General features: G+C 45.0%; 1 protein-coding gene across 2 annotated transcripts in view; it reads right to left on the minus strand.

Annotated features, from left to right (window-relative positions):
* LOC141077469 (uncharacterized) overlaps positions 1–24,250 on the minus strand; it is a 52,358-nt gene that overhangs the window by 6,134 nt on the left and 21,974 nt on the right. The window contains exon 1 of one of the 2 annotated variants that reach the window (XM_073564409.1): positions 17,745–18,308. The exons of the other annotated variant lie outside the window; for it this stretch is intronic. Within the exon in view, the coding sequence (XP_073420510.1) occupies positions 17,745–18,131 (387 nt within the window). The 5' untranslated portion in view covers positions 18,132–18,308. Of the gene's footprint in view, positions 1–17,744; positions 18,309–24,250 lie in introns of those variants that run through there. 2 annotated transcript variants of the gene reach the window in all.

Genomic DNA, 24,250 nt, shown 5'->3' on the forward strand with positions numbered 1-24,250 from the left:
TCTGTCCGGAACACTGCACTGCACTTGCTTACTGAGCCAGTGCACGTGTCCTGAGTACAAAAACAGTGCTCAAAGATACCTGTGGAGCGGGGCAGCAGCGGTGACGATGCGTGCTTCAGACTATCAGGACCTGAAGCATATGACTGCTGGGGGCGTGGCCTAAGCTCCACAGAGCTAGGAGCTGCAGGGAAACTCCTAGAAAAGTAACTACAGGACAAGTTACCAAGGGGCATAGACAGAGACGTAAAACAGATCAAGCCGGGTCAAAGCGCGAGATAGCAGGACAGTACCAAAGGGTTAGACAGAACAAATAGGACGTAGCAATAGATCAGAAAACCAGAACGGGCAATGGACGGTATAATAGGGACAAACTGTAACAGAGTAACAATAGCCAAGCCAGGAGGTCAGAACCAGAGAAGACAATAATACCAAAATGTGAGACAGAGAACTGAGTGAGGGGACAGACCGGGTCATACACAGGAATCAAACAAGCAATGCAGTATCCACGCACACCAGGGGGGTCAGACACAGCCAGAATAACAGTATAGCTGACAGGGAATCCTAGTCTGGAGTGAGTATAAATACCCCTCCCAGATCCAAAGAGAAGCCGTCAAAAGTTAACCCTGTGAGAACAGGACATTAACCATGTCCTAACCATGACAGCCTCCTGACTTCATTATAATAGCAGTTGTGGTGACGTAATCCCGCACATGCGCTGTCCACTCGCACGGCTATGTGAACCTTATCCGCCCTTCTATGAGCAGAGTCTTCAATGATCTTCTGCGCAGGCGCAGAGCGAGTAAATCATGATTTTGACAATTGGAAGCACGTATGGAACAAAATTGCACCTCTCAAAAATCTCTATGAAGCTATGTTCAGATATTACTTTTTTGCTGCTTTTTTTTCTGCAGCCAAAACCTGATTTTCTTTGGTAGTAAAAACACTCTAGACAAAAAGCAGGTTTTTCTGGCTTTTTTGCTGCTTTTCTCACTGCTTTTTTGCAGTGTTTTTTTTTTTTTTGCTGCGTTTTTCAGGATCCGAAAGTTCAGCTTTGCCACTACCACACAAGCATGAACAATGCAAGGTCCAGCAATGCAAGATATATGTGAAACCATTAATTATTTATTGGAAAGATTACTATGCCTTTAAACAATTCTGGACTGCCATATGATGTCATGTTTGGAAACTTCTTTTTTTTGGCAACATCTGAGTTAATTAGAGACATCTGTGTATGTATTTTAATGCACACCTGAAACACACTGCTTCTTTGTGTAGCATGATGGGAAAGTCTCAAGAAATCAGACAAGATATCAGGAGAAGAATTGTAGCCTTGCACAAGTTTTCCTCATCCTTGGGTACAATATGAACATACCTGAAGGTGCCTCGTTCATCTGTACAAACAATTATACGCAAGTAAAAACTAGATGGGACTGTCCAGCCATAATATGAAGCGGTAAGCTATAGACTGGACCAAGATGAGTCATTGGATGTGGTATATCTTGATTTTTTTCAAAGCGTTTGATACCGTGCCACACAAGAGGTTGGTACATAAAATGAGAATGCTGGGTCTGGGGGAAAATGTGTGTAAATGGGTAAGTAATTGGCGTAGTGATAGAAAGCAGAGGGGGGTTATAAATGGTATATTCTCTAACTGGGTCGCTGTGACCAGTGGGGTACCGCAGGGGTCGGTGTTGGGACCTATTCTCTTCAACTTATTTATTAACGATCTGGTAGAAGGTTTGCACAGTAAAATATCGATATTTGCAGACGATACAAAACTATGTAAAGCAGTCAATACAAGAGAAGATAGTATTCTGCTACAGATGGATCTGGATAAGTTGGGAACTTGGGCCGAAAGGTGGCAGATGCAGTTTAACAATGATAAATGTAAGGTTATACACATGGGAAGAAGGAATCAATATCACCATTACACACTGAACGGGAAACCACTGGGTAAATCTGACATGGAGAAGGACTTGGGGATCCTAGTTAATGATAAACTTACCTGGAGCAGCCAGAGCCAGGCAGCGGCTGCCAAGGCAAACAGGATCATGGGGTGCATTAAAAGAGGTCTGGATACACATGATGAGAGCATTATACTGCCTCTGTACAAATCCCTGGTTAGACTGCACATGGAGTACTGTGTACAGTTTTGGGCACTGGTGCTCAGGAAGGATATAATGGAACTAGAGCGGGTACAAAGGAGGGCAACAAAATTAATAAAGGGGATGGGGGAACTAGAGTACCCAGAGAGATTAGCAAAATTAGGATTATTTAGTCTAGAAAAAAGAGGACTGAAGGGCGATCTAATAACCATGTATAAGTATATAAGGGGACAATACAAATATCTCTCCAAGGATCTGTTTATACCAAGGAAGGTGACAGTCACAAGAGGGCATTCTATGCGTCTGGAGGAGAAAAGGTTTTTCCACCAACATAGAAGAGGATTCTTTACTGTTAGGGCAGTGAAAATCTGGAATTCCCTGCCTGAGGAGGTGGTGATGGCGAACTCAGTCGAAGGGTTCAAGAGAGGCCTGGATGTCTTCCTGGAGCGTAACAATATTGTATCTTACAGTTATTGTTAGGTTCTTTAGAAGGACATAGATCATCTGGGGATTTATTCTGACAGAATTTTATAGGCTGAACTGGACGGACTAATGTCTTTTTTCGGCCTTACTAACTATGTTACTATGTTACCGCTCAGGAAGGAGACAGGTTCGTGTCCCAGAGATGAACGTGCTTTGGTCACGCGCACCCATACAAATCTATGCTTGATACAAATACAGATGGTTTTTTTGTACCATGCCTTATGAAGAGACCTCAGTCATCTTGAAAGCTGCAGTGTAACATCATTTATTTTATTTTTGTTAGTCATTATAAGGTCTCAACTACAAGATTATTATTTTGTTTCTCCCACTGAGAAAATCAATCCTTTTTTTCAGCTGGCTAACATGGTACCAAAACTTTTTTTTTTTACTTTTAACTAAATGTAGTTTTCCAATTCAGTCAAGAAAAAAAACAAGTGTGTGCATGATATTTCTGAACTCTCACAGCATTTGCTGCTACTGTAAAAAGCACCTTTTAATTTGCATAAAAATGCAGCAAAATGGCAACGTGTGAACATAGCCTAAGGCCTCATTCACGTGTCGGCACATGGCTAGCACTCTGCTTCAGCATCTGCATGCCAAAACCAGGAGTGGAACAGAGCGAGCACCTGCTCTATGTCCTGGAAACCCAACACCAAAGAAAACCTGACCAAATACACCCATGTGTGGACAAAGCCCAACAGCTTTCATATCCAAATTACTATGAAAAGGAAAAAATCTATAATCACCATTTAGATTTCTGATCGTACACTCTATGCATTTAACACTATTATTTTTTTCATTTGATACAATATACCACATGTTGAAGTTAATGAAAGATTCAATACCGTGACATGCGCCATTTGGCAGATCCACAGACTGTCTTTTCTCAGCCCTCATGCCGACAATGCATCATTGTTTACCGCATTTAAACAATGTGGCCTTCATGACCAACCATGTTTTAGTGGTTTCCTTTTTCTCCATATGTAAACTCGGGGATAAAATATCACATAGTGACCGTCCTCTCCTCGGTGCGGCCAAAAATCCGTTTTCTTTGATCATTTTTTCAAAAAAGAAAACACAGTAGTTTGACAATAAATGGCTTCACCCAACCACTGACCATGAGAGGAGAAAAAGGTTTGACGTTATCATTAATATTCTCTGTAAAAAGGCCAAGAAAACAAAAATTCTGCTGGGGTATGTAAACTTTTGAGCACAACTATAATATGAGTTTCACTTTTTGTATTGTAGAACTGAAATAAATTAACTCTTTCATGATATGCTAATTTAGTGAAAATACTTGTATTTGTGTATAATGGATTTTATTTGATTAAATTGTCTAATGAAGACTAATTTATTACAAACTTTTTTTCTTTTTGTCATTATATAGAAGCAAAATGCTCTCCGTATTTATGATTTTTCTTCTGCTGTTTTCATGGATTCTTGAATTTGGACTGGAATTAGTGAAATGTTACGTACATTGATTTACCGGGGAACACAATTTTCATTGAATTAGATCTGACACTTGTTTTTGACTAACTTTTGACGTCTGAATCCGAAAGTGACCCCAGTTTTTTCATATCACAACAACTTTTTAAGCGTCAGGATAATCCTCCCTTTGTCTCCAAAAAGTTTCAATACAAAATGTGCATATAATGCAAAAAAAAACCCAAACCTGAATGTAATGTTTATTTTCCCTTCACCCATGACAGCACCACCTGAGAGAGGGATCCGCCCCGCCAGGACAGGAACCTACTGAGACATAAGGGGCGGCACCTCTCCCCCGCTTCAGTTGGGTTCCTGTCCTGGAAGGAACCCCACTGTCGGCGGTGCCTGTCATGGGCGAAGAAAAGAAGCATGGACCCAGCCCCGTCCCGTCGCAGGAAGAACAGGTGTCTCTCCTGCAGCGTCGGCCGTCGGGTGCTGGATGCGCAGTCCCCGGGCCCTCCGGGGTTCCGGGTTCGTGCGGGCGTCGGTGGGATCCCCGGGGTCTGCGGGAAGCCCCCACAGCGCCGCCCTCCCCTCGCGCACGCCGCATCTCGATCCCCATAGCAGGGGAGAGACGCTGGCTTCTTCCGGCCGCTGACGTCAGTGGCGCATTGCATGCTGGTTGCGCCGGCTGACGTCAGAGAACGGCGACGGTATAATGGCGCCGGGTGCGACGCCGGCTTTCTGAAGCGGTCGGCCGGCGGTCGCAGGGGGGAGGGGAGAGACGCTCACCTGAGCGGAGGCGCGTTATTTAAAAAGAGGAGGCGGCAGCAAACGGCGGTGCAACATGGAGTCAGAGCAGGAACGTTCAGCGCCCCTGCCTTCCTCTCAGCCCTCTGGCAGAATGCATGGAAGCCATTCCAGCAGCAGTCGCCCCAGCCGCAGATCGGGGGACTCCTCAAGATCCAAAGAGCGCAGGTCACGTGCTCCGACGCAACCTCCGAGTCCGGTACCCTTGATTTCGGGTGGTGAGTGATCTTCGTGAATGTTAGCATTATGTTAATAGGGGCTTCTGTTGTATACTTTACCCTGTAGGAAAGGCCCAGAAAAGCGGGAAGCAAGAAGAACAATAGGGATTGTGCTATATGTAAATCTCCCCTAGCAAGAGATTGTCAAAAAGATCTCTGTGCTGCGTGCATTCAACGGACTATGGCGGAGGTAGCGCCTAGTTTCGCAGCCAATCTGATATCTGCCCTAAGGTCAGAAATGGAAGGCTCAATTAAGTCCCTATTAAAAAAAAGGGGAAAAAAAAACCAGGAAGGATCCCCCTAGTTCCCCCTCGGATTCCGCATCAATGTCATCTCAGGCAGAAAAATCATCCTCAGACAGCGACATGGGAGGTAAACCATGTTTCCCTGTAGAAGACACAGACGCCCTCCTAAAGGCCATTAGAGCTACAATGGGCCTACAGGAAGAAAAGGTGACTAAAACCTTAGAGGACGTAATGTTTGGGGGGCTTCAGGAGAGGAAAAAACGAACCTTTCCAGTAAACGAGAAAATCCAGGCACTTATTGAGAGAGTGGAAAAAGCCCGAAAAATCGGGGGCCCTTCCATCCACTTCTAAGAGACGATATCCCTTTAATCATAAGGATGCGGAGATATGGGACAAAATCCCCAAAATAGATGCAGCAGTGTCCAGGTCCTCCAAAAGGTCGGCCCTGCCCCTGGAAGACGCAGGGGTTCTTAGAGACCCGCTAGACAAGAAGGCGGACTCATATTTGAGGCACGCATGGGAAGTGACAGCAGGAGGACTAAAACCAGCGATAGCGGGCACTTGCACGGCACGCTCCCTCATGATCTGGCTGCAGCAGTTAGAAGAAAAGCTGGCTTCAAGGGTCCCAAGAGAGAAAATCTTATCGGAGATGTATCTCTTGCACGGGGCAGCAGCTTTTTTGGCCGATACCTCGGCGGACTCTATGCGGATGACAGCCAGGGCAGCGTCACTATCAAATGCTGCTAGACGCGCGTTATGGCTTAAGGGCTGTCTGGGTGACCTTCAGTCCAAGGCCAAATTATGCTCTCTCCCCTGCGATGGTCAATTCTTGTTCGGCAAGAACTTGGACGATATACTGGAGAAAGCAGGCCATAAGAAAAAAGGCTTCCCCAGATTCCCTATGGATCAGAGGAGACAGCCCTTTCGGAGGGGTAGATTCAATAGGGGGCGTCCTCCCGCTGACAGGAGAAGATGGGAGGATAAAAGAAAAAAAGAATCGGGGTTTATGTTTGGTGGAGGCACCTCCACCTCAAAGAAGTTGCCACAGTGACGCCAGTATTCCGGGGGGGTGGAGATTGGCACTCTTTTTCCAAGCTTGGGAGAAGATCTCCTCCAACGCCTGGATCCTAACCATCCTAACAGAAGGCCTGAAAATTCCCTTTATTCGTCAGCCAAAACCCGTGGTCGTCATCACACCCATCAGGAAGGTGACTGAAGAGCAGGTGGCCTTAGAAACAGAGATCCTGAGCCTTATAGACAAGCGGGTACTCTCCGTGGTACCACGCATACAGGAAGGGAAGGGGTTCTATTCACCCCTTTTTCTGATAAAAAACCCGATCAAACATTCAGGACAATCATAAATCTCAAACGGCTCAATCTATGGATAAGGAACTCAACCTTTAAGATGGAATCTGTAACTACGGCGGTGAAGCTGCTACACCAAGATTGCTTCATGGCCGTAGTCTATTTAAAGGATGCGTATTATCACATCCCTATCCACCCAGATTACCAGAAATACTTGAGGGTAGCACTTTATATTCAAGGCACACTAAGGCACTTTCAGTTCAGGGCTCTTCCGTTTGGCATATCTATAGCCCCGAGAGTTTTCACCAAGGTCATAGTGGAAGTGACAGCCTTTTTTCGGATTCACGACACGGTCATAATACCATACCTGGACGGTTTTCTCATAGTAGGCAGCTCAGAGGACCACTGTACAGCGCAGTTGACTCGGGTGATCAACACCTTGCAGGAATTAGGGTGGATAGTCAATTTCAAAAAATCAAAATTGCAACCCCTAAAAAAACAGACCTTCCTAGGATTTATACTAGACTCAGAAAGGCAAGAGTGTCTGCTCCCAGAGTCCAAAATAGAAAAGGTGCAAAATCTGGCCTTGACGGGCCAAAACCAACCACGTATGACATTAAGAAGAGCAATGTCCCTGCTAGGTACCCTTACATCCTGTATTCCGGCGGCTCAGTTTCACACCGGGCAACTCCAGTGGGAGATACTAACAGCACAAAGATCGCTAAGAGGGCGTTTAGAAGGAAAGCTGGAGCTTTCCTTAAAAACCAGAGACTCTCTCAATTGGTGGCTGGACGAGACAAATCTGACCTTGGGAATACCGTGGGACAGACAGACGTCAGATATAATCTTAACAGATGCAAGCTCCTCGGGGTGGGGGGCACACCTAAGGGGCATCATAGGTCAAGTTTCCTGAACGCGTCAAGAAAAGGAAGCATCCTCCAACCTGAGAGAACTATGGGCAGTGAGCAAGGCCCTAAGTCACTTTTTTCCGCTACTCCAGGGTCGAAATGTACGCATCATGTCAGACAACAAGGTAGCGGTGGCATACATCAACCACCAAGGAGGGACAAGATCACACTCCTTCCATTAGGAAGCGGCGAGAGACATTTTGAGCAGAGCAGAGGAACACCTACACTCCTTGACAGCTTTACATATAAAAGGGGCAGAAAACATAGAGGCAGACTTCTTGAGTCGCAATACCCTGAAGCAGGGGGAGTGGGCGCTAAACCGGTCCATTTTTCAAAAAATAACTCAGCTTTGGGGGACACCGGTGATAGACCTGTTTGCCAACAAACACAACAGGCAAACAGATTCTGCTCTCTAAACCCGAGAGAAAAACCATGGGCAGTGGACTCGTTGCACATCCAGTGGAACTTCAGGCTAGCTTATGCGTTCCCCCCAGTGGCTCTGATCCCAACAGTTGTCAGAAAAATCAGAAACGATCAAGCCAGGGTGATTCTAATAGCTCCATTTTGGCCAAAAAGGCCCTGGTTTGCTCTGCTACAAAGGATGTCCCTCTCCGATCCATGGGTTCTGCCAGAAATCCCGGACTTACTAGCTCAAGGTCCAATATTCCACGCTCAGATCAAAGGATTCCATCTGACGGCGTGGAATTTGAAAGGTCGCTTTTAACGGATAGAGGGTTCTCCCCCGGGTTGGTGGCCACCCTGCTAAAGAGTAGGAAACCAGTGACGACTAACATCTACGGTAGAACATGGAATAAGTTCCTGCAGTTCTTAGGTAGGCCGTTAGGAAAAGAACCGATTAATGCCATCCTGGAGTTCTTACAATCGGGGTTGCAGATGGGGTTAGCAGTGAACACACTTAAAGTTCAGGTGTCTGCACTAGGGGAACTCTACAACTGCAAATTGGCATCAAATAGGTGGGTAGCCAGATTTATTAAATCCTGCCATAGAGCTAGGCCTATCCCAATACCCCGGATAGCCCCCTGGGATTTAAACCTGGTGCTAGAAGCCCTTACGAAAGATCCGTATGAGCCATTACATCAGCTGCCCCTAAAGTTTCTGACCCTAAAAACAATCCTGTTGGTGGCCCCCACGTCAGCCCGCGGGATAAGCGATTTACAGGCTCTCTCAGTAAATCCACCTTATACGCAAGTCTTTCAGGATAGGGTAGTGTTAAGAGCAGACCCCGCTTATCTGCCCAAAGTAGCATCAGATTTCCATCGGGGCCAGGAAATTGTCCTTCCATCTTTCTGCGAGAACCCAAAAAATCTGGGGGAGGAAAAATTCCATAATTTGGATGTTAAGAGAGCTCTCGTAGAATACATATCTATGGCTAGCCAGTGGAGGAGGTCCCAGTCCCTAGTCGTAGCTTTTCAGGGTGCCAGGAAAGGCTATGGGGTTTCAAAAGGGACTATTGCTAGATGGATTAGGGAGGCCATCAGTGTAGCCTACACAGCTAGTGGTATCCCGATTCCTGACGGCATCAAGGCTCATTCCACCAGAGCCGTGGCGACCTCCTTGGCCGAAAAAGCAGAGGTATCGATTGAAAAGATTTGTAAGGCCGCTACCTGGGCCTCACCTTCAACCTTCTTTAAGCACTATAGGTTGAATCTGTCCTCCTCTGCTGACTTAACCTTCGGTAGAAGGGTGCTGCAAGCGGTGGTCCCTCCCTAAGGTGTTTCGAATCTCCAAAAATCTCTCAGATGGTGCTGTCATGGGTGAAGGGAAAACCACCATGGTTACTTACCGGTAGCCGGTTTTTCCGGAACCCATGACAGCACCCGTATATTCCCCCCCCCCTTTTTCACCATATGGGTGTGCACAATTAGTAGGGTGTTTTTTGAGTGTTGTGGTGTTGGATTAAACATGTAACTAACCGGGAAGTCCTCTCAGTGCTCTGTAACCCAACTGAAGCGGGGGAGAGGTACCGCCCCTTATGTCTCAGTAGGTTCCTGTCCTGGCGGGGCGGATCCCTCTCTCAGGTGGTGCTGTCATGGGTTCCGGAAAAACCGGCTACCGGTAAGTAACCATGGTGGTTTCAAGCTATTTTGTTCAAAATATATGTTACTGTAAGTCAAGTTGTGTACAAGTAGTAAAGTTAAATAGCGGTTAAAGTAAAAATTTACACTTGCAAGTTGCAGCTTTTCCTGGAGTGTTAAATCTTTGGAGAATCTCTCGTATATCCATCTACCCTTATACTGACCATCCATGACCTTCAAATCTTTGTAGAATCGTTCACATTGCTCATCACTGACTGCACCAGTTTTTTTCAGGGAAGTTTGCAAGATTGCTATGCAGAAAATCCACCTTGATACTCGGTTGCAACCAAGCATTTTTTTTTAGCTCTCCAAGAGTTTCTGGAAAATTTGGTACAGGAAGGATATATATCTTTGTACCGTGTTAGCCAGTAGACAGAAGGATATTTAGAATTGAGAGTCTTCAGTGGTTGATACCTTTTTAATGGCTAACTGAAAAGATGGTGACACATTGCAGCTTTCGAGACTACTCGGGTCTCTTCTTCAGGCTAGACTAATACAAAATCTGAAGAGTCACATATCTATACACAGCACAGAAATAACGCAATAGAAAAACCAAATTACAAGAGCCACCAGAATATCAAGGAATCACCTGCTATATTAGAAAGCTAAAGATGAAAATAACTGTGTCTCTCTAGTGGTCACCTACAATCCAAATCTGAAGGTGCTAAGGGGAGCTGCACAGAAATTGCAACCTTTACTACAATAAGATGCCCAATTACAATCCATCTTTCCAGACCCCCCACTGCTGTGTTTTAGGCAGCCCCCAAATTTAAGAAGCATCATTGTCAGAAGCTCCCTGTCCTCCCTAACAGCTGCAGGAACCTTTCCTTGCAACCAGAAAAAATGTAAAACCTGTCCATATATAATGACCACGGACAAAATAAAGATCCCCAACTCATCAGGACTACAAGATCCCAGGTACTTTCAACTGCATCACATCTAATGGGGTGTGCTTAATTATTTGTACTAAATGTCCAACTGGGGGTCCGTATGTGGGGGAGACAGGGCAAAAACTGAGAACAAGGGTGAATTCTCATCGTCACACAATAAGAGAAAAATGAATGGATCTACCTGTGGCAAAAGATTTTTGTATCCCTGGTCATAGCATGATGGACATTAAATTACTTGTATTAAATGGTAACTTCACATCTCAGAGAGACAGAAGAGTCTCAGAGTAAAAATTTATGACAACTTTTGACACATTCAGTGCAGGAATGAACGTGTCGCATGGATTTATGATGTCTTTTTACCTCAATTAAGGAATTTGCTCTTAATACCTTCTGGGGTCATCACAACACAGAACCAGACCCCAATCAGAGGGCAATAAAACTTTCACGCTCCTTATCTATGAACTGTTCCAATATTTATGTTTATCCCTCTCCCATAATGATAGTTCTGCTTCACATCACTTGTCTTATCTATTGCGTTATTTCTATGCCGTGTTGTGTATAAATATGTGATTCTTCAGATGTTGTATTAGTCAATGCCTGATGAAGAGACCTGAGTAGTCTGGAAAGCTGCAATGTGTCACCATCTTTTCAGTTAGCCATTAAAAAGTATCAACCACTGAGGACTCTCAATTCTAAATATTCTTCGGACAATTTGGTGTAATTGTTTGCATGTGTATTTCCAAGAAAGTCCTTCACAAGGTCTTTGAATGATAACCAAGCATTCTTTTGAAGTTGCTCATGTAGAATATTTGGATAACCAGGTTTGAAGTCAGATTTTGGAGGCTAATTCCTCTCCATCCAATGCTTCTCACGAGCTCAGCTGTCCCACATTCCCCGGTAAAAAATAGCATGCATGGTATATCCACATTGTTGACAAAGTAGTAAGCATACCATTGTGTTTGTGACATTTTAACAACTCAATCACTCTTTTTATGTCTCTGTATTTTTCACAAAGAGAAACTGAATATTCAACTAGGACTGCACCAAATAAATTGCCATTGTGGAGCAGGACAGACATTGAGCTCGGCTTTGAGCTATTGATGAACAGTCGCCCTTCATTTTAATTCTAGAATGGAATTCCCAATTCCTCAATTAAACCATGTATATTACGGCGATACACTAAGCCACTGTCACTTCTAAAATAATGCAGACATGCGCTTTCTCTGGATGGAAAGTAGGATGCCTTAACTCCTTTTTCAAGCAAGTTTTTCTCATGCAGTCTTGATGCAACGAGTTCTGAAGCCTTTTCTCATAGTCCCAAATCTTGTACCAAATAGTTCAACTCTTGAAGGTCAAATCCCCTACAAACGAAGACATTTTCAATCTCAAAATCTTCATCATTGCTGTTACTGTGTTCTTCACCATAATGCTGTTCTTGAAAAGAGGTTAGTTCAAGGAAAACTGCACTGGGATTTCAGCTGAATGAGGCCCTGGACGTATAGTTGATGGTAGACTAGGATGCTCGTTTTTGTTTTTCTTGTTATATCCTGAAGTTTTCACTTTACGAAAGTAACAGTCACTGGAATGATCTCTTGGCTCTCCCCAAACCCTAGGTACACCAAATGGCATCTTATCCGCATGGTCCCTTTGTTCACATTCATAATCTCACAACACACTGCTCACACCTTGTGACTGGCCCAAGACTCATCTTGATCACCAAGTTTTACTTTGAAATATGGAAAATAGGCTTGTGACAATATGCTGACCTTCGTCCTGTGACTGGTGGAACTGTCACAGAAATAATAGATCTCAAAGAAAGGAAATAAGTGTGTAAAAAAATAAATAGATTCTACTAAAACCTTGTATACAGACTTTCGCAATACATTCCACTATATAGATCAGCACACGACTTCCCCCTGCACTGTCTCCCGCTCCAGGGAAGTATGCTCTCTGCCAATAAGAGATCACTGGTGCTACCATCGATCCAGCCTACAGTAATCGCATTGGATACTCTCTGGGGAAAAAAAAAACCTGACATGATAGAAGAAAACTACATCACAGTTTTTATAATGCAAATTTTAATCTAAATCAGCAGAAAAAAGCAAACTCAACAAAAATGATGTTCAAAATTCCTCCCCAGCGTCATCATAGAGGTAATCAATGAAACTTGGTGCGTTAGCTACATTACTAGACCACACTATTAGTGTTTCGTCCATACCAAATTAAATTCTCTGCAAAGGGATTATCTACAAAATAAAAATAAACCGTTCCTCCCACCATCCTACAAATACATTTGCTTACCGTGAGAAGGCATTTTTTGATGAATATAGAAATATTTCAGTAATACATTTACAACATTTAATTGTAAGGGACTATCCTTTTCTGAACAGAATGCCATTGTAATGCTAAACCAAACGGATGAGGATCGTAATTTGGAAGAAGTGGTAGAGGATCATGATGTAAAACCAAAGGTCTCAAACCCTTAGGGTATGTGGACACGTTGCGGATTACCCTGCAGATTTTTCCGCGCCGATTTGACTAAGTCCACAGGTAAAGTTACCTGCATTTTACCTGTGGCTTTAGTGCAATTTTACTTGTGGATTTTGTGCGGATTTTCCCTGCGTTTTGACACCTGAGGATTCCTATAATGGAGCAGGTGTCAAAACGCTGCGGATTCGCACAAAAGAATTGACATGCTGTGGATTCAAATCTGCAGAAAAATCCGCAGCACATGCACAGCGTTTTTGGTTTTAGATAGACTTTAATGGTACTGTACACCGCAGGAGAATCTGCTGCGGATCCGCACCAGAATCCGCAACGTGTGCACATACCCTTAATATTAACCAGTAAAATCGCACTTTCATTAGACATATTTCAGAAATTGATAGAAAAGGGCCTGTGGTCTTTTTGCCATGATACAAGATATGTGGAATCCGGCACACTAAAGAAAAAAAAGGGCTAATTTTTATTGAATCAAAAAATGGTGTATGAATATATAACTTTTCAGTCTGCTAATCTGATGAAGGTCATCTAGACTGAAACATATATTGTTACACCTCTTGATTGCAATAAAAATTAGCCCTTTTTATGAGAGTACCAGATACCACATATTTTGTATCGTAAGGGTTGGGACCCTATACGTGCACCGCCTTTTTGTCTAAGGACTGCTGTTCTTTTTTTCCTAATTTTGTCTTTTCACCATGATGCCACCACCAACAAAAATTAAAAACTATATACCTTAACCAAAAATCAAAATTATGCCTTCATGAACTAAAAAATGACAGCAATTTGGTTATGCATAAATCAGACAAGGTGGGGTGTATTGTATTGTTGGATGCCTCTGTATATCAATAATTAGTATATGACATTTTGGATAACAATGCTTCTTACCGTAGACTGCAGTCCAATCCAACTGAAGTAATTTCTAAAGGCTTATACAATATTTTAGATGAAGGTTTGAAAATGGGAATTTTAAATAAATACACAATAAAGTTACCTTTTAAAAAAACACCCATTGATTTTTCATGGCCTTCCTAAAACGCATAAAAGTGTATTTCCCCCACCCTTCCATCCCATCATCTCAGGTATAGGGTTCCTCAATGAGGGGCTGAGTGCCTGGGTTGATGAACATTTTCAATGTTGAAAACCATGAAATCAAGTAAAATCCATTATACACAAATACTGACCTATTCTGAATCAAGATGTGAAACTTGAAAAAATTATCAAAGAAAATGGGTTTCAGCCTGTGCCAAGGAGAGGAAGGTCACTTTGTGATCTCTTATCCCCAAGTTTATATTGTAGTAAAGCCAGGTAGCACTGTTGGTCCTGATTGCATGTTCCTGACTATGTCTAGAGCCAAGTCCTGTGGTCATTGTGAGTCAGTCAGCGAGGGAAGCTGAGCAGTCTGTGAGTCGGAGGTCAGTGACCAGCAAATGTGAGCTGTTTGGGAGGCAAACACTCCTCTGGTAATGGGGCTGAAAAGAAGCCAGTTACAGACTGCCTGAGATAACTAATGTCTGTGCTGGGGTGTGAGTGCAACAATGTTAATGTACTGTGCTTACTCCAGATAAAGGCCCCGTTACACGTATCGATGTCCCAGCGATCCCACCAATGATCCGACGTGGATGGGATCGCTGGGACATAGCTGATCGCTGGTGAGCTGTCACATAGACAGCCCCTCCAGCGATCAGGACCAGCGACGATGGACGCTGGTTTCCAAGGTAAACAGCGGGCAACTAAGAGCCGCGCGGCTCCTAGATACCCGCTGTTTACATTGGAAACCAGCGTGCAGCGTCACTGATCGTTGCTCTCCCGCTGCCACATGCAGCGATGCACGCTGGCCAGAGGGAGACCAACAATCAAAGAACGGCCCAGGACGATCCTGCACCATCAGCGATACCCGGCAGGGGTGACGGTCGCTGATCCATGTCACACACAGCGATCTAGCTGGTGAGATCGCTGTGGTGTCACAAAATCAGTGATCTCGCTGGCGATTTCGCTGCGTGTGAGGGGGGCCTAAAAGGACTGTGAGCTTTATTAAGGCTGAGGAAAAGCTGCACTGTTTTGATTTTCTTATGCTGGAGAAAGCATATGGAGTGCGGAGAAATGCCATAAACCTTACCTTGTTTTGCACTAAGACCTCTGCCTGTGCTAAGCGAGTGTCTACTCATGGGTGTAAATCCCTACAATATAAGGAGAAAATATAAACCACTGCAACATGGTCAGTGCTGAAGGTTTTTTTTTTTTTGTTTTTTTTTTAAATGTGGTAGACAAAGATATATAGTAAATCTATTACACTTGGTTATAGCCTTTTTCCTTTTCATACTAATTTGGATATGTAAGCTGCTGTCACACATCAGTGTTTTTGGTCAGTTTTTCGTTGGTGTTTGCTGGGGCCAGGAGCGTCTCCAGGACACAGCAGGTGCTCCTCTCCCTGTGGGTTCTAGTTCTGGTTTTGGCATGCAGACGCTGATGCCCAGGTGCTAACATGTGAATGAGGCATTACTTTATAATGATTTTTGGCTGGTGCAATGTTTGTTACATACCTGCTACCAATTGTCATCGTTATTCACTCACAGTGGATAGGCTATTAAGGGCTTTACATTGTTTTTAGTTTTGTCTTTATAATATTCACTATGACTAAGGTCGGCTACACACCAGAAACGCGTCAGATGCTTTCTATGGAGTATGGCTGGTTTCACACTTGCATTGGGCAGAGCTGCGGAGGGCTGCGTAGTTCCTCCGTTAAGCCCTGCCCACTGCCACACCTCTTCCATTCAGCTCCGCCTGTGTCCTGCGTACCTGTGTTTAACATTGGGTACGCAGGCCATTCGAATGTATGTGGATGCCTCCGCATGCGTTGTTTTGATGCTGTGTCAAACGCAACATGTTGCATTTTGTTGCGGTCAGCGCAGCGTCAAAACGATGCATGCGGAGGCATCTGCATACATTCGCATGGCCTATGTACCCAATGTTAAAGGTAGGTACGCAGGACACATGCCGACGTAGGCGGAGCTGAATGGAAGTGGTGCGTCAGTGGGTGGGGATTAACGGAGGAACTACGCAGCCCCCCGCAGCTCTGCCCAGCGCAAGTGTGAAACCAGCCTATACGTGATAATATGTGATATGCTGTTCTTTTAATCAAAATGGAATACAATTTAGAAGTTTACATACACCAAGAATTGGGATGTCCAGTTTTCTCTACCTTTACCATTAATCCGGATGAAAGATAAGACATCAGGAATGATTTTAGAGAACCAATTGTAGCTACCAATAGACATGGGAATGGTTATGAGACCATTTCCAAACAATTTGTTCTCCATCAATCTACAGTGAGTGATTATTCACCAGTGGAAACCATTTATGACAGTTGACAAAACACCCATGAAAGGATGGCCCAAAAAATTTATCCCAAGATCAATACTAAGAGAAATTGCAAAAAACCCAAGCTCTAAAGCTCAGACTCTAAAGGCCTTGGTTAGTGTGTTGAAAGTAAATGACAGTATAATTAAAAAAAGACTGAACAAGCGTACCTTCTCTGGAAGGGTTATCAGGAGAAAGACACTCATCTCGCAAAAAGAACATGGCAGCTTGGCTAAAGTGTGCAGACAAGAAGACTTCTTAAACAGTGTCCTTTGGATAGACGAGACCAAAATGAATATGTTTGACCATCTCGCCCTTCACCGCATTTAATGAAAAACAAACCGCAAATTCTCTTTATACCAAAGTATTTTAGGGTCACAGTTGAGGCCGTCTATAAAAAAAACAACAACTTAAACTTGGCTGCAACAGGTTCATGCAACAGGACAATGATCCCAAGAAGCCGATCTACATCAGAAAGGCTGAATAGGAAAGAATCACGGAGCTGCAGTGATCCAGCTAAAAAAAGAATGCAGAAACGAATTCCCACAAACCACAAGGAATTTTAGCAGCATTGTAAAGTGCATTGAAATTCCTCCATGATGTTGAGAGTCGTACAGAAATATTTTTTTTCAAGGTATTACTGCTAAAGGTACAGTATATTTAAAAGCTATTGGCTCATGGAGTAGACATAATATTTCACAAACTACTTCTGTTATTTGGCCTTGTTTGTGAAACATAAATAATTACATGGTGTAATATCCCATATATTGTTGTTTATTGGAGATTGTATTTACCTAATTTTAAGACCTAAGGACCAGATTATTTTTTACTTTTGCCTGATAAGCAAAACCATGGTATTCAAAACGAATGCACTTAGATTTTCTCATGAATGTATATATATAGTATACAGAGAGCTCCCCCTTGTGGTGACTGCAGACAGAATCTTATCATGTATCCCTGTATACAGGGAGCTCCCCCTAGTGGTGACTGCAGACAGGATCTTATCATGTATCTGTATACAGGGAGCTCCCCCTAGTGGTGACTGCAGACAGGATCTTATCATGTATCTGTATACAAGGAGCTCCCCCTAGTGGTGGCTGCTGACAGAATCTTATGTAACTCTGTATATAGGGAGCTCCCGCTAGAGGTGGCTGCAGACACGTTCTTATCATGTATCTCTGTATACAGGGACTTCCCCCTAGTGGTGTCTGCAGACAGGATCTTATGTATCTCTGTATACAGGGAGCTCCCCCTAGTGGTGGCTCCAGACAGTATGTTATCATTTTTTTTTGTATGCAGGGTTATTTTACTTCTGACACCTATAAATATATTGTTTCTCTTTTTCTAAAGTCCACAAATGTTATTGATCAATTTAAAAAAACGAAAAAATTTTTTACCTGACTTATTGCCTTTGCATTGGGTCCTATGCTGTTTCCAGACAAAGATCTCATAAAGCATTCAGCATATCGTCCATCTGCTAATAAAATGAAGAACCACAGCAGGGGGCCGTATAGGATTTGTATAGTGGTGTACACCATGTCAGCACAGCTATTTGGTGCTTTACAACATCCACCTGAAAACTTACAGCCTAGAACAAAAAGTACAAATGTGGGAATCACAAAAAATGTCAAACTGTAGGCGATGCCAAGTGCCTTATCTGAAGGACAGTCGAATTCTGGTTGCACCAAATTTTCCAGTGTGAGCAACAACAGCGCGAAAACCGACGTCCCCACGACATTATGATGTTGAAGGATGAAGGTGTGGAGGTTCACTATTTCAGTCATTATGCCAAGAAGTAAAAAAAAATTCCTTTAGTGCTGGTGATATTTATGCAGAAAAACTGCGGCTCCTTCCCGACTTCTGTTCTTTTATAAGTTCTTTACGGCGTGAGAAGATTGATTGAAAGATTTATAGCGTTTATCCGACTTGTGTCTTTACCAGGCAGATGAACTGAATGTGCTCTCCGGTATCATAATTGCATATTATAGATGACGAAATATGAAACCTTTCCTGCTGCACAGCTCTATCTGCATAAATTAGATTTAGTTCTGTAGCATAGAATGATTTTCCAGTAAATAAAGTGTACCTGCCAAGAACTGTAAAGAAAAAATGTAAGGGGTGTTCCAAAATTGACAGCTGTCCATTATTCATAGTATCCAGATCACTAGTGGTTTGACAATATGGAGCCTCAGTGACCCCGAGAATAATGCTCTGCAGGGTCTGCATGAAGCGGAGGTGCACATGCCCGAATTCCATCTGTTGTCTATGGGACTGCCAGAAACAGCTGAGTTTAATTTCTTTGACTGTCCCATTCACAGAATTCTCATGATTTTTGGGGAACCCAGTGGTCAGACCCTCAGTGATCAGAAAGTAACCGCCTATTCAATGGATAGCTTACAACTTTCAAATTGGGGAATACCTCTTTTATGTACGTGTCTCTATAATGTACATTGTACCAAATTTGCAGTTTCGATGCAAAAGTGTTTTGTAGTGTCCAAGTCAGGTGTGCATAGACAACGATGATATGCAGATTTCTCTATCCTGGCTCTGGCTGTTTCTGTGAATGGAGAATACGGCTGTCTATACTGTACAGGCACCATTCTCCCAAACACATTTATATCTGTTCCCCAGGGTTGTGATCAATAATCGCTCAGCACAAACTGCAGCATAAGGCTTCTTTCACACGTCAGTGGCTCCGGTACGTGTAGTGACAGTTTTCTCACCGGAGACACTGACACACGTAGACCCATTTAAATGAATGCGTCTGTGCACATGTCATCGTGTTTTCACGGCCCGCAACACGTGCTGCACATGTGCACACAGAACTGGTCACACTGTCCTCCGTGCTCATGGACGACTGCCGGGAAGAAGCAGCTACTGTAAGCGCTGTTCCCGGTGGCTGGTGCTGACCGCGGCTGTGATTCTTCTCTCCTGCTCTCCCGGCAGGAGAGAGCAGAATGAATGAAAATGCGATAAGGGGTCCCCCTCAGTTTATGAACCAACCAGACAAAACTTACAGCTGGGGGCTGCATCCCTCAGCTGTCAGCTTCAGCCAGGTTGGTTGTGAAGAATAGAGGAGTCCCCACACTGTTTTTTTAAATTATTTTAATAAATAATTAAAAGTCGTGGGGTCCCCCCTATTTTTGACAACCAACCTGACTAAAGCCGACAGCTGAGGGCTGATATTCTCAGGCTGTTAAGGGGCTGTTGATCTTGGCCCCCCACAGCCTAAAAACAGCAGCCCCTAGCCCCCCAGGAAAGACACAGCTATTAGATGCACCTATTCTGAAGCTTTGCTCGGTTCTTCCCACTTGCCCTGTAGTGGTGGCAAGTGGGGTAATAAGGGGTTAATGTCACCTTGCTATTATAAGGTGACATTAAGCCCGGATTAGTAATGGAGAGGTGTCAATAAGACACCTATCCATTACTAATCCTATAGTAATTAAAAAGTAAAATAAACACACACAATAAGAATAAATTATTTTAATGAAAGAAGACAACACACACATTGTTTAAATCTTTATTACACTGGTAATTCCTTTGCGATGCCCTCCTCCTGGAAAAAACGTGAACATAATAAACCAAACATATACATTACCTGTCCGGCACTCAGTCATGTCCCAAGGCGTAAATCCATCTCAGGGGTTTAATACATTTACAGGCGTAGCGCTGCTAACACAGCTGCTCCGACTGTAAACTACTGGGGAATGAATGGAAGCAGCCGGCGCATGCTCAGTAACTAGCCGTGACGTCACTGCTCATCACTGAGTCTTCGCTCTGCTTCCATTCATTCTACAATGACTCTTTTTATGTTCCTGAATTTTTCACAAAGAGAAACTGAATATTCAACTGGGACTGCACCCAATAAATTGCCATTGTGGAGCAGGACAGACTTTAAGCTCGGCTTTGAGCTATCAATGAACAGTCGCCCTTCATTTGAATTCTAGAATGTAATTCCCAATTCCTCAATTAAACCATGTATATTACGGCGATACACGAAGCCACTGTCACTTCTAAAATAATGCAGACATGCGCTTTCTCTGGATGGAAACTCCTTTTTCAAGCAAGTTTTTCTCATGCAGTCTAGATGCAACGAGTTCTGAAGCCTTTTCTCATAGTCCCAAATCTTGTACCAAATAGTTCAACTCTTGAAGGTCAAATCCCCTACAAACGAAGACATTTTCAATCTCAAAATCTTCATCATTGCTGTTACTGTGTTCTTCACCATAATGCTGTTCTTGAAAAGAGGTTAGTTCAAGGAAAACTGCACTGGGATTTCAGCTGAATGAGGCCCTGGACGTATAGTTGATGGTAGACTAGGATGCTCGTTTTTGTTTTTCTTGTTGTATCCTGAAGTTTTCACTTTACGAAAGTAACAGTCACTGGAATGATCTCTTGGCTCTCCCCAAACCCTAGGTACACCAAATGGCATCTTATCGCGTGGTCCCTTCGTTCACATTCGTAAACTCACAACACACTGCTCACACCTTGTGACTGGCCCAAGACTCATTTTGATCACCAAGTTTTACTTTGAAATATAGAAAATAAGCTTGTGACAATGTGCTGACGTTCGTCCTCTGACTGGTGAAACTGTCACAGATATAACAAAAGATTTCAGGACTGTTTAACCACTTGCGAAGAGAAATAGCAGAGCCAGCCATGATCTCAAAGAAAGGAAATAAGTGTGGAAAAAAAAAAAATTCTGCTAAAACCTTGTATACAGACTTTCAGAATACGTTTCACTATATAGATCAGCACACGACTTCTCCCCACACTGTCTCACGTGTAACAGTATAGCTGCCAGTCATCAAGGTCGTCCTCCACCCTACCCGCTCCAGGGAGGTACACTCTCGGCTAACAAGTGATCACTGGTGCTACCATCGATCCAGCCTAGAGTAATCACATTGGATACTCGGTGGGGAAAAAAAACCTGACATGATAGAAGAAAACTACATCATAGTTTTAATAATGCAAATTTTAATTTACCGTATTTTCCGGCGTATAAGACGACCAGGCGTACAAGACGACCCCCCGACTTTTCCAGTTAAAATAGTAAATCATCTTAAAAGTCGAGGGATCTTCTTATACGATTGTGTCATCTTATATGCCGGGTGCGGACCAATCTTCATATGGCGAGGGAGTGGTCCCAATGTTGAAGGGAGGGTGTAAGTGGAGTTATCATCCCCCTTTTACCTCATTGATGGCAGCGGTGCTGCGGGTCTCTGTGCTGTGGGGATCGGCGGCTCCTCCATCTGCAGTGTGGTGGCTCTCTGCTGGATGTCAGCGGCGGCTCCTCTTTGTCCAGCGTGAGGGCGCTGTGCTGGGGGGCGGCTGCGCGGGTCTCTGTCCAGCGTCGGGGCTCCGGCATTTCCCCATAGCCTGGAGGCCCAGGCAGCTCCATTGCTGCGATGCGGTGGCCTCCGGGAAAATGGCGGCCGGAGCCCGCGCGAGCTCAGATTCAGATCTCGTCTCCCGAGATCTCGGGACGAGATCTGAATCTGAGCTCGCGCGGGCTCCGGCGGCCATTTTCCCGGAGGCCACCCCATCGCAGCAATGGAGCTGCCTGGGCCTCCGGGCTATGGGGAAATGCCGGAGGAGCCCCGACGCTGGACAGAGAGCTGCTGCAGCCGCCCCCAGCACAGCGCCCCCACGCTGGACAAACAGGAGCCGCCGACCCCCAGCACAAAGCCGCCACACTGCTGAAGGAGGAGCCGCCACACCGTTGCCACCAATGAGGTAAAGGGGATAACACCACCTACACCCTCCCTTCATCGGGACCACTCCCCCGCCATATGCACTCGGCGTATAAGACGATCCCCGACTTTTAAGCAGATTTTCAGGGGTTAAAAAGTCGTCTTATACGCCGGAAAATACGGTAAATCAGCAGAAAAAGCAAACTCAACAAAAATTATGTTCAAAATTCCTTCCCAGCGTCATATCGCAGTGCAACGTCCCTCACAATGGTTTTCAGCCTGTCAGAACATCGCACCGCGATACAGCAACGGGATTTCCTGGTTTCCAAGCACAGGGTGTTACGCCCCCGGGCTTCACTTACCCGGCGACGCGCTCTTCCCTGCGCGCCCCTGCTCTCCGGCGCGTCTCCGCGCCCGGCCTCCGGCTCCCCCGGTGGCAGGAGTCTGCGCACTGCCTCCCTCCAGGCGCGCAGCCCCCTGGGTAACATGATGCGCTGGCCCCGCCTCCAACATGGTGGTGCCCAGCGCTACTTATATCCTGCGTCTGGACAGGTAAGACGCCTGTTCTTCTAACACGGTTTCGCTGTCTTTGCAGCACTCTCCGTGTCCCAGGCCCTATTATCCTGCCTCCGTTTGTGCTCTTCCTCCTTGCACCCTTACTCTTGCCTCTACCTTCTCTGCCTCCGTCAGTCCCTCCTCTGTTCCCCTGCTGTACTGTGTTCCTCAGTTGCTCCTACTCGGCCCTGATCCACACATCCTTCCGCTTTTTGTGTCTTCTTTTGCAGCCTCCAGCCACCCGCTACGCTCCGGTCCTGCGCTCTGCCTGATCCCTACGCTCTCTGTGCTCTCCTGTGCTCTCAGTATGGATACGCCTGTGCCTCCACTCCTGCCTAGCCCTAGTCGCCCCTTTGGTTCTGGCTGTCGCGGTTCCATCCCCTGGGGGTCTGCCCTTAACACTCCCTGTATAGGGGGTGGTCCTCACCTGGGCACTCGCCCTCAGGGGCTCTGGAGCCGTGACCCAGAGGGTCCACTTCCGGGTTGCATCTCCATACCTTCCCGCTACAGCAACCGTAACAGTAAGAACAGGTCATGGACCCCGCTGGAGCCACGGCTGCCCAAAAGGAGTTGGTTTTCCTTCGGGAGAACCAGACGCGCATGATGTCCTTTATGAAAACCACGGACTCTCGTCTTTCCGCTCTCCAATCCTCTGACCCTGGTAACGCCGCTCAGTTGGCTGGCTTACAACAAGAATTGGCGCAGTAGCGTGATACCCAGTCCCATATCCTTAGCTATATGGCTTCGGTGGATGGTCGGTTGCTCGCTTTGCACTCGGCCGCCTCTCCCGCTGCGGGTTCCCATCCTCCTCCACGGCTGGCCAAACCACCCCGGTATAGCGGTGACGCCAAATTGTGTCGGGGTGTCATGGTCCAGTCTGGAGTTTATCTTCTGCTGTCTTCACTCCGGACTGGTCATGCGGGGGTTAATCTCCTCAGCCTCGTTCTGGAGCTAGCTGGGCTATTTAAATCCCTCACAGCCTGCTGACCAGTGTTAGTGATAGCTAAAGCTTGCAGTTTAGAGCCGCTGACCCTTGTACCCTGGTGATCCTCCTGCCTTTGACTGATATTCACGTGTATGACCTGGACTGATTTCTGACCCCGTCTCTTGGTATTCGTCTCTGCTGTTACGTTCCCTCTCTGGCATCTGACTCCCTGGCTTGTACCCCGACCACGTATTTCGTCTCACGTTTTGGACCCCGTGCTCATGTTCTGGCTTTCTGACTCGGTTCGTCTGACTATTCTCTCTCGTTACCTGTGGCACCTATGCTGTTGCTCAGGGTTGCTGCTCTTAGTGTATAACCTCTCTTCCCTCACCAGCTCCCCTTGGTGGAGGTTTCACTACATTATCACTAACCACACATTTAAACGGGATTTTGCATTTTTTTTTCCTTTGGCCATGGATCTGCTGCATAACTTGGCGGATCAAGTGTCCAGTTTGATGCAGATGGCGCAGGACTTTTATGTGAATCATCAGTCCCTTGTCATGTCTCAGACCCTCTTACAGAAAGAACTGACTGAGACTATTAAGACCATGCAGGGAAACACCTCTCATATTGTTTGTCCACCAGGTGACTCTGTAGATGTTATTTTGCACTCTCCTGAACCCTCAGTTAAACTTCCTGACACATTTTCTGGCGAAAAAGATAAATTTCA

The sequence above is a fragment of the Dendrobates tinctorius genome, unplaced genomic scaffold (genome assembly GCF_039654945.1).
Source record: "Dendrobates tinctorius isolate UK_male_01 unplaced genomic scaffold, ASM3965494v1 ptg000455l, whole genome shotgun sequence".
Taxonomy (NCBI): Eukaryota; Metazoa; Chordata; class Amphibia; order Anura; family Dendrobatidae; genus Dendrobates; species Dendrobates tinctorius.